General features: G+C 50.2%; 1 protein-coding gene across 1 annotated transcript in view; it reads right to left on the reverse strand.

Annotated features, from left to right (window-relative positions):
- Positions 1-503: 503 nt before the first annotated feature.
- The window catches only part of LOC139424258 (actin-related protein 2/3 complex subunit 1A), a 15,349-nt gene continuing 4,414 nt past the window's right edge, over positions 504-11,438 (reverse strand). Inside the window, exons 6-11 of the mRNA XM_071175945.1 lie at positions 9,918-10,130; positions 9,619-9,694; positions 8,473-8,666; positions 4,824-4,914; positions 817-1,342; positions 504-676 (exon numbers count right to left, since the gene is read on the reverse strand). Coding sequence (XP_071032046.1) covers positions 1,304-1,342; positions 4,824-4,914; positions 8,473-8,666; positions 9,619-9,694; positions 9,918-10,130 — 613 coding nt within the window. The 3' untranslated portion in view covers positions 504-676; positions 817-1,303. The remainder of the gene's footprint in view (positions 677-816; positions 1,343-4,823; positions 4,915-8,472; positions 8,667-9,618; positions 9,695-9,917; positions 10,131-11,438) is intronic.

Here is an 11,438-nt window from a genome sequence, read left to right on the forward strand (position 1 = left end):
TAAGACAGGCGACTCGGCAGAGCAGAGTAACAGACAGGCAGGCGACTCGGCAGAGCAGAGTAACAGACAGGCAGGCGACTCGGTAGAGCAGAGTAACAGACAGGCAGGCGACTCGGTAGAGCAGAGTAACAGACAGACAGGCGACTCGGTAGAGCAGAGTAACAGACAGACAGGCGACTCGGTAGAGCAGAGTAACAGACAGGCAGGCGACTCGGTAGAGCAGAGTAACAGACAGACAGGCGACTCGGCAGAGCAGAGTAACAGACAGGCAGGCGACTCGGTAGAGCAGAGTAACAGACAGACAGGCAACTCGGTAGAGCAGAGTAACAGACAGGCAGGCGACTCGGTAGAGCAGAGTAACAGACAGACAGGCGACTCGGTAGAGCAGAGTAACAGACAGACAGGCGACTCGGTAGAGCAGAGTAACAGACAGACAGGCTACTCGGTAGAGCAACAGACAGGCGACTCGGTAGAGCAGAGTAACAGACAGACAGGCGACTCGGTAGTGTCAATTGATTCTTTATTTCTCCTGCAGCTGAATTAGACACATCATAGGTACATCCTCCATCTAATGACATAGGAACCATCCCAAATAGCACCCTAGTTCCTTCACAGTAAACTATTTCTGACCATGGGCCCATAGGGACACATCACAGAGGATAGCCACTATAGGACTCTGGTCTAAAGTAGTGCACTACATAGGGAATAGGGTTCTATAGGACTCTGGTCTAAAGTAGTGCACTATATAGGGAATAGGGTTCTATAGGACTCTGGTCTAAAGTAGTGCACTATATAGGGAATAGGGTTCTATAGGACTCTGGTCTAAAGTAGTGCACTATATAGGGAATAGGGTTCTATAGGACTCTGGTCTAAAGTAGTGCACTACATAGGGAATAGGGTTCTATAGGACTCTGGTCTAAAAGTAGTGCACTATATAGGGAATAGTGTGCCATTTGGTCACATTGGCTACTCAGTACATCCTTCAATGGTAACTTAGTGTTGTAGTGCCGAAGTCGTTTCAGAGACAAAACACCTGTTATTATTGTTATTACATTTAAAAAAAACACACTGATGTGGAATGGTACATCCCGGGGTCGTCAAGTTGACCTATGACCCTTCCTTTACATAAACACACAATCAGCGGTAATGTCATGTCAGCTCAGAGAGGGTGTCGGTGTGTGTGTGTAGTCAGTGCTTTTTTAATCAGATACTTCTTAGCGTGGTCAGACTGTTACTGGCTGCTTGGAGGGGGGGGGGGGGGGGGGGGTTGTCAGGGAAACGGGGGGGGGGTTTAGCTGGTCCTTCACATGATCCTCAGCCCCTGGATGGACGCCTCCAGACTCTGAGGAGACAACAACACATTGGTCAATAACAGTCCCCCAGTCTACTGACTAAGTCTGGTCTTCAGCTGGGGGCCATGTTGTCCTCTGTCAATAACAGTACTGACTAAGTCTGGTCTTCAGCTGGGGGCCATGTTGTCCTCTGTCAATAACAGTCTACTGACTAAGTCTGGTCTTCAGCTGGGGGCCATGTTGTCCTCTGTCAATAACAGTCTACTGACTAAGTCTGGTCTTCAGCTGGGGGCCATGTTGTCCTCTGTCAATAACAGTACTGACTAAGTCTGGTCTTCAGCTGGGGGCCATGTTGTCCTCAGTCAATAACAGTCCCCCAGTCTACTGACTAAGTCTGGTCTTCAGCTGGGGGCCATGTTGTCCTCAGTCCATAACAGTCCCCCAGTCTACTGACTAAGTCAGGTCTTCAGCTGGGGGCCATGTTGTCCTCTGTCAATAACAGTCTACTGACTAAGTCTGGTCTTCAGCTGGGGGCCATGTTGTCCTCTGTCAATAACAGCCCCCCAGTCTACTGACTAAGTCTGGTCTTCAGCTGGGGGCCATGTTGTCCTCTGTCAATAACAGTCTACTGACTAAGTCTGGTCTTCAGCTGGGGGCCATGTTGTCCTCTGTCAATAACAGCCCCCCAGTCTACTGACTAAGTCTGGTCTTCAGCTGGGGGCCATGTTGTCCTCTGTCAATAACAGTCTACTGACTAAGTCTGGTCTTCAGCTGGGGGCCATGTTGTCCTTTGTCAATAACAGTCTACTGACTAAGTCTGGTCTTCAGCTGGGGGCCATGTTGTCCTCAGTCCATAACAGTCCCCCAGTCTACTGACTAAGTCTGGTCTTCAGCTGGGGGCCATGTTGTCCTCTGTCAATAACAGTCACCCAGTCTACTGACTAAGTCTGGTCTTCAGCCGGGGGCCATGTTGTCCTCAGTCCATAACAGTCCCCCAGTCTACTGACTAAGTCTGGTCTTCAGCTGGGGGCCATGTTGTCCTCTGTCAATAACAGTCCCCCAGTCTACTGACTAAGTCTGGTCTTCAGCCGGGGGCCATGTTGTCCTCTGTCAATAACAGTCCCCCAGTCTACTGACTAAGTCTGGTCTTCAGCCGGGGGCCATGTTGTCCTCTGTCAATAACAGTCTACTGACTAAGTCTGGTCTTCAGCTGGGGGCCATGTTGTCCTCTGTCAATAACAGTCTACTGACTAAGTCTGGTCTTCAGCTGGGGGCCATGTTGTCCTCAGTCCATAACAGTCCCCCAGTCTACTGACTAAGTCTGGTCTTCAGCTGGGGGCCATGTTGTCCTCTGTCAATAACAGTCCCCCAGTCTACTGACTAAGTCTGGTCTTCAGCCGGGGGCCATGTTGTCCTCTGTCAATAACAGTCCCCCAGTCTACTGACTAAGTCTGGTCTTCAGCTGGGGGCCATGTTGTCCTCAGTCAATAACAGGCCCCCAGTCTACTGACTAAGTCTGGTCTTCAGCTGGGGGCCATGTTGTCCTCAGTCAATAACAGTCCCCCAGTCTACTGACTAAGTCTAGTCTTCAGCTGGGGGCCATGTTGTCCTCAGTCCATAACAGTCCCCCAGTCTACTGACTAAGTCTGGTCTTCAGCTGGGGGCCATGTTGTCCTCTGTCAATAACAGTCCCCCAGTCTACTGACTAAGTCTGGTCTTCAGCCGGGGGCCATGTTGTCCTCTGTCAATAACAGTCCCCCAGTCTACTGACTAAGTCTGGTCTTCAGCTGGGGGCCATGTTGTCCTCAGTCAATAACAGGCCCCCAGTCTACTGACTAAGTCTGGTCTTCAGCCGGGGGCCATGTTGTCCTCTGTCCATAACAGTCTACTGACTAAGTCTGGTCTTCAGCTGGGGGCCATGTTGTCCTCTGTCAATAACAGTCTACTGACTAAGTCTGGTCTTCAGCCGGGGGCCATGTTGTCCTCAGTCAATAACAGTCCCCCAGTCTACTGACTAAGTCTGGTCTTCAGCCGGGGGCCATGTTGTCCTCAGTCCATAACAGTCCCCCAGTCTACTGACTAAGTCTGGTCTTCAGCCGGGGGCCATGTTGTCCTCAGTCAATAACAGGCCCCCAGTCTACTGACTAAGTCTGGTCTTCAGCCGGGGGCCATGTTGTCCTCAGTCAATAACAGGCCCCCAGTCTACTGACTAAGTCTGGTCTTCAGCTGGGGGCCATGTTGTCCTCTGTCAATAACAGTCCCCCAGTCTACTGACTAAGTCTGGTCTTCAGCCGGGGGCCATGTTGTCCTCAGTCCATAACAGTCTACTGACTAAGTCTGGTCTTCAGCCGGGGGCCATGTTGTCCTCAGTCAATAACAGTCTACTGACTAAGTCTGGTCTTCAGCTGGGGGCCATGTTGTCCTCTGTCAATAACAGTCTACTGACTAAGTCTGGTCTTCAGCTGGGGGCCATGTTGTCCTCTGTCAATAACAGTCCCCCAGTCTACTGACTAAGTCTGGTCTTCAGCCGGGGGCCATGTTGTCCTCTGTCAATAACAGTCCCCCAGTCTACTGAGTAAGTCTGGTCTTCAGCTGGGGGCCATGTTGTCCTCAGTCAATAACAGGCCCCCAGTCTACTGACTAAGTCTGGTCTTCAGCCGGGGGCCATGTTGTCCTCTGTCCATAACAGTCTACTGACTAAGTCTGGTCTTCAGCTGGGGGCCATGTTGTCCTCTGTCAATAACAGTCTACTGACTAAGTCTGGTCTTCAGCCGGGGGCCATGTTGTCCTCAGTCAATAACAGTCCCCCAGTCTACTGACTAAGTCTGGTCTTCAGCCGGGGGCCATGTTGTCCTCAGTCCATAACAGTCCCCCAGTCTACTGACTAAGTCTGGTCTTCAGCCGGGGGCCATGTTGTCCTCAGTCAATAACAGGCCCCCAGTCTACTGACTAAGTCTGGTCTTCAGCTGGGGGCCATGTTGTCCTCTGTCAATAACAGTCCCCCAGTCTACTGACTAAGTCTGGTCTTCAGCTGGGGGCCATGTTGTCCTCAGTCAATAACAGTCTACTGACTAAGTCTGGTCTTCAGCCGGGGGCCATGTTGTCCTCTGTCAATAACAGTCTACTGACTAAGTCTGGTCTTCAGCCGGGGGCCATGTTGTCCTCTGTCAATAACAGTCCCCCAGTCTACTGACTAAGTCTGGTCTTCAGCTGGGAGCCATGTTGTCCTCTGTCAATAACAGTCTACTGACTAAGTCTGGTCTTCAGCTGGGAGCCATGTTGTCCTCTGTCAACATTTCATTCCAGTGAATATCATTAATTACATTCTACTTTAAGAAAAAAAAGAAAAATCCCAATGTGATGACAACTAATTAATGAACCTGACCAGGAATGTGTCTCCGTGTGTGTGTGTGTGTGTGTCTCCGTGTGTGTGTGTGTGTCTCCGTGTGTGTCTCCGTGTGTGTGTGTGTGTCTCCGTGTGTGTCTCCGTGTGTGTCTCCGTGTCTCTGTGTGTCTGTGTGTGTCTGTTACCTTGAAGTCCCAGATGGTCATGGCTCCATCGATGCCCGTGGTGCAGAATTTACGACAGTCCCTCTGGTCTCCCTCATAGATAGAGACCTGACTGGAGGAGAGACAATATAACAGGGTCAGACAGTCCCTCTGGTCTCCCTCATAGATAGAGACCTGACTGGAGGAGAGACAATATAACAGGGTCAGACAGTCCCTCTGGTCTCCCTCATAGATAGAGACTTGACTGGAGGAGAGACAATATAACAGGGTCAGACAGTCCCTCTGGTCTCCCTCATAGATAGAGACCTGACTGGAGGAGAGACAATATAACAGGGTCAGACAGTCCCTCAGGTCTCCCTCATAGATAGAGACCTGACTGGAGGAGAGACAATATAACAGGGTCAGACAGTCCCTCTGGTCTCCCTCATAGATAGAGACTTGACTGGAGGAGAGACAATATAACAGGGTCAGACAGTCCCTCTGGTCTCCCTCATAGATAGAGACTTGACTGGAGGAGAGACAATATAACAGGGTCAGACAGTCCCTCTGGTGTCCCTCATAGATAGAGACTTGACTGGAGGAGAGACAATATAACAGGGTCAGACAGTCCCTCTGGTCTCCCTCATAGATAGAGACTTGACTGGAGGAGAGACAATATAACAGGGTCAGACAGTCCCTCTGGTCTCCCTCATAGATAGAGACTTGACTGGAGGAGAGACAATATAACATGGTCAGACAGTCCCTCTGGTCTCCCTCATAGATAGAGACCTGACTGGAGGAGAGACAATATAACAGGGTCAGACAGTCCCTCTGGTCTCCCTCATAGACAATATAACAGGGTCAGACAGTCCCTCAGGTCTCCCTCAGAGACTAGAGACAATATAACAGGGTCAGACAGTCCCTCTGGTCTCCCTCAGAGATAAACACTACAGTCGTGGCCAAACGTTGAGAATGACACAAATATTAATTTTCACAAAGTCTGCTGCCTCAGTTTGTATGACGGCAATTTGAAGATACTCCAGAATGTTATGAAGAGAGATCAGATGAATTGCAAAGTCCCTCTTTGCCATGCAAATAAACTGAATCCCCCAAAAAACATTAACAGACTGGAAGTTTCAATAGGAGGGTGTTGCTTGGGAATCATTATTCTTCCTCTGTCAACCATGGTTACCTGCAAGGAAACACGTGCCGTCATCGTTTCTTTGCAATAAAAGAGTTTCACAGGCAAGGATATAGCTGCCAGTGAGATTGCACCTAAATCAAATATTAATCGGATCATCAAGAACTTCAAGGAGAGCGGTTCAATTGTTGTGAAGAAGGCTTCCTGAGTACCAACACATCCTCTGAGAGCAACTTCTCCCAACCATCCAGGAACAGTTTGGTGATGAACAATGGCTTTTCCAGCATGATGGAGCACCTTGCCATAAGGCAAAAGGGATAACTAAGTGGCTCGGGGAACAAAACATCGATATTTTGGGTTTTGGGTCCATGGCCAGGAAACTCCCCAGACCTTAATCCCAAAACCCCACAAATTCTGACAAACTCCAAGCATTGATTATGCCAGACTGGGCTGCCATCAGTCAGGATGTGGCCCAGAAGTTAATTGACAGCATACCAGGGTGGATTGCAGAGGTCTTGAAAAAGAAGGGTCAACACTGCAAATATTGACTCTTTGCATCAACTTCATGTAATTGTCAATAAAAGCCTTTGACACTTATGAAATGCTTGTAATTACACTTCAGTATTCCATAGTAACATCTGACAAAAATATCTAAAGACACCGAAGCAGCAAACTTTGTGAAAATTAATATTTGTGTCATTCTCAACTTTTGGTAGATTAGAGACAATATAAGCAGGTGCAGTGTGTGTGTGTGTGTGTGTGTGTGTGTGTGTGTGTGTGTATCCTACGTGATAGAGTTCTGGTGCAGTGTCTCCAGGGCAGTGTGTGTGTGTGTGTATCCTACGTGATAGAGTTCTGGTGCAGTGTCTCTCTGTGTGTGTGTGTGTGTGTGTACCCTACGTGATAGAGTTCTGGTGCAGTGTCTCCAGGGCAGTGTGTGTGTGTGTGTGTGTATCCTACGTGATAGAGTTCTGGTGCAGTGTCTCCAGGGCAGTGTGTGTGTGTGTGTATCCTACGTGATAGAGTTCTGGTGCAGTGTCTCCAGGGCAGTGTGTGTGTATCCTACGTGATAGAGTTCTGGTGCAGTGTCTCCAGGGCAGTGTGTGTGTATCCTACGTGATAGAGTTCTGGTGCAGTGTCTCCAGGGCAGTGTGTGTGTATCCTACGTGATAGAGTTCTGGTGCAGTGTCTCCAGGGCAGTGTGTGTGTATCCTACGTGATAGAGTTCTGGTGCAGTGTCTCCAGGGCAGTGTGTGTGTATCCTACGTGATAGAGTTCTGGTGCAGTGTCTCCAGGGCAGTGTGTGTGTGTGTGTATCCTACGTGATAGAGTTCTGGTGCAGTGTCTCCAGGGCAGTGTGTGTGTGTATCCTACGTGATAGAGTTCTGGTGCAGTGTCTCCAGGGCAGTGTGTGTGTGTGTGTGTGTGTGTACCCTACGTGATAGAGTTCTGGTGCAGTGTCTCCAGGGCAGTGTGTGTGTATCCTACGTGATAGAGTTCTGGTGCAGTGTCTCCAGGGCAGTGTGTGTGTATCCTACGTGATAGAGTTCTGGTGCAGTGTCTCCAGGGCAGTGTGTGTGTACCCTACGTGATAGAGTTCTGGTGCAGTGTCTCCAGGGCAGTGTGTGTGTATCCTACGTGATAGAGTTCTGGTGCAGTGTCTCCAGGGCAGTGTGTGTGTATCCTACGTGATAGAGTTCTGGTGCAGTGTCTCCAGGGCAGTGTGTGTGTACCCTACGTGATAGAGTTCTGGTGCAGTGTCTCCAGGGCAGTGTGTGTGTATCCTACGTGATAGAGTTCTGGTGCAGTGTCTCCAGGGCAGTGTGTGTGTGTGTGTATCCTACGTGATAGAGTTCTGGTGCAGTGTCTCCAGGGCAGTGTGTGTGTATCCTACGTGATAGAGTTCTGGTGCAGTGTCTCCAGGGCAGTGTGTGTGTGTGTGTATCCTACGTGATAGAGTTCTGGTGCAGTGTCTCCAGGGCAGTGTGTGTGTATCCTACGTGATAGAGTTCTGGTGCAGTGTCTCCAGGGCAGTGTGTGTGTGTGTGTATCCTACGTGATAGAGTTCTGGTGCAGTGTCTCCAGGGCAGTGTGTGTGTATCCTACGTGATAGAGTTCTGGTGCAGTGTCTCCAGGGCAGTGTGTGTGTGCCCTACGTGATAGAGTTCTGGTGCAGTGTCTCCAGGGCAGTGTGTGTGCCCTACGTGATAGAGTTCTGGTGCAGTGTCTCCAGGGCAGTGTGTGTGTATCCTACGTGATAGAGTTCTGGTGCAGTGTCTCCAGGGCAGTGTGTGTGTATCCTACGTGATAGAGTTCTGGTGCAGTGTCTCCAGGGCAGTGTGTGTGTATCCTACGTGATAGATTTCTGGTGCAGTGTCTCCAGGGCAGTGTGTGTGTATCCTACGTGATAGAGTTCTGGTGCAGTGTCTCCAGGGCAGTGTGTGTGCCCTACGTGATAGAGTTCTGGTGCAGTGTCTCCAGGGCAGTGTGTGTATCCTACGTGATAGAGTTCTGGTGCAGTGTCTCCAGGGCAGTGTGTGTGTATCCTACGTGATAGAGTTCTGGTGCAGTGTCTCCAGGGCTGTGTTACGGTCCTCTGTGGTCGCTCTCTTGTCCATGTTTCTGAAGCGCTCCATAGCGGAGATGTTTCTAGTGATGGAGGCTTTGGGAAGGTCCAGCTTAGAGACAAACGTCAGGGACCCTCCGTCATCACAACGGAACAGCATGGGACAACAGTCATGACCCTGAGGAGAGACAGACGGAGAGAGAGACAGATGTCAGGGACCCTCCGTCATCACAACGGAACAGCATGGGACAACAGTCATGACCCTGAGGAGAGACAGACGGAGAGAGAGACACGGGGAGAGAGAGACAGACGTCAGGGACCATCCGTCATCACAACGGAACAGCATGGGACAACAGTCATGACCCTGAGGAGAGACACACGGAGAGAGAGACAGACGTCAGGGACCCTCCGTCATCACAACGGAACAGCATGGGACAACAGTCATGACCCTGAGGAGAGACAGACGGAGAGAGAGACAGACATCAGGGACCCTCCGTCATCACAACGGAACAGCATGGGACAACAGTCATGACCCTGAGGAGAGACAGACGGAGAGAGAGACAGACGTCAGGGACCCTCCGTCATCACAACGGAACAGCATGGGACAACAGTCATGACCCTGAGGAGAGACAGACGGAGAGAGAGAGACGGAGAGAGAGAGACGGAGAAAGAGACAGACGTCAGGGACCCTCCGTCATCACAACGGAACAGCATGGGACAACAGTCATGACCCTGAGGAGAGACAGACGGAGAGAGAGAGACGGAGAAAGAGACAGACGTCAGGGACCCTCCGTCATCACAACGGAACAGCATGGGACAACAGTCATGACCCTGAGGAGAGACAGACGGAGAGAGAGACAGACGTCAGGGACCCTCCGTCATCACAACGGAACAGCATGGGACAACAGTCATGACCCTGAGGAGAGACACACGGAGAGAGAGACAGACGTCAGGGACCCTCCGTCATCACAACGGAACAGCATGGGACAACAGTCATGACCCTGAGGAGAGACAGACGGAGAGAGAGACAGACGTCAGGGACCATCCGTCAGACACGGGGAGAGAGAGAGAGAGAGAGAGAGAGACACGGGGAGAGAGAGAGAGACGGAGAGACGGAGAGAGAGACTTACCGCTGCCACCACGCTGTTCTCAGAGATGAAGAGAACACTGAGCAGAGGGAGGAACTCAGTCTTCAACTGAGACGGACTGAAACACACACACACACACACACACACACACACACACGGATCATTGAACAGAGCGACCGAGTTCCACCACACTCACACAGGTTGAATACACAGCGCTAGATAAACGCCCCCCTCCCCCCCCAGAGAGACTCACGTGGATCCCTTGGTGCCGTCCACCACAGTAACAGTCTGAATACACAGCGCTAGATAAACCCCCCCCCTCCCCCCCCAGAGAGACTCACGTGGATCCCTTGGTGCCGTCCACCACAGTAACAGTGGAGTCATGTGAGACCCAGGCCAGTCTGTTACCAGAGGAGGAGAAGGACACAGAGTGGACCCATCCTCCTCCCCCGGCACCCCCAAACTCAGCCAGCACCGCCCCAAACGGCATCTTGGACCCCCAGGGGGTGGGGCCGGGCTTCTCCTCCACCTCCTTGATGTAGGCAGAGAACACCCTGGGGGAGATAGAGAGGGAGGGTAATATATTATAACTATTGATCAGGGGGCTGTACATATCAATACCTACTGATCAGGGGGCTGTACGTATCAATACCTATTGATCAGGGGGCTGTACGTATCAATACCTATTGATCAGGGCTGTAAATATCAATACCTACTGATCAGGGGGCTGTACGTATCAATACCTACTGATCTGTACGTATCAATACCTACTGATCAGGGGGCTGTACGTATCAATACCTACTGATCTGTACGTATCAATACCTACTGATCAGGGGGCTGTACGTATCAATACCTATTGATCAGAGGGCTGTACGTATCAATACCTACTGATCAGGGCTGTACGTATCAATACCTACTGATCAGGGGGCTGTACATATCAATACCTACTGATCTGTACGTATCAATACCTACTGATCAGGGGGCTGTACGTATCAATACCTACTGATCAGGGGGCTGTACGTATCAATACCTACTGATCTGTACGTATCAATTCCTACTGATTAGGGGGCTGTACGTATCAATACCTACTGATCTGTACGTATCAATACCTATTGATCAGGGGGCTGTACGTATCAATACCTACTGATCTGTACATATCAATACCTACTGATCAGGGGGCTGTACGTATCAATACCTACTGATCAGGGCTGTACGTATCAATACCTACTGATCTGTACGTATCAATACCTACTGATCAGTGGGCTGTACGTATCAATACCTACTGATCAGGGCTGTACATATCAATACCTACTGATCAGGGGGCTGTACGTATCAATACCTACTGATCTGTACGTATCAATACCTACTGATCAGGGGGCTGTACGTATCAATACCTACTGATCAAGGCTGTACGTTTCAATACCTATTGATCAGGGCTGTACGTTTCAATACCTATTGATCAGGGCTGTACGTATCAATACCTATTGAGAGACCCTGATCCTAGATTCAACACTCCTACTGAGAGACGCTGTGTGAATACAGACCCTGATCCTAGATTCTACACTCCTACTGAGAGACGCTGTGTGAATACAGACCCTGATCCTAGATTCTACACTCCTACTGAGAGACGCTGTGTGAATACAGACCCTGATCCTAGATTCTACACTCCTACTGAGAGACGCTGTGTGAATACAGACCCTGATCCTAGATTCTACACTCCTACTGAGAGACGCTGTGTGAATACAGACCCTGATCCTAGATTCTACACTCCTACTGAGAGACGCTGTGTGAATACAGACCCTGATCCTAGATTCTACACTCCTACTGAGAGACGCTGTGTGAATACAGACCCTGATCCTAGA

Source organism: Oncorhynchus clarkii, chromosome 13, assembly GCF_045791955.1.
Source record: "Oncorhynchus clarkii lewisi isolate Uvic-CL-2024 chromosome 13, UVic_Ocla_1.0, whole genome shotgun sequence".
In the NCBI taxonomy this organism is placed as follows: Eukaryota; Metazoa; Chordata; class Actinopteri; order Salmoniformes; family Salmonidae; genus Oncorhynchus; species Oncorhynchus clarkii.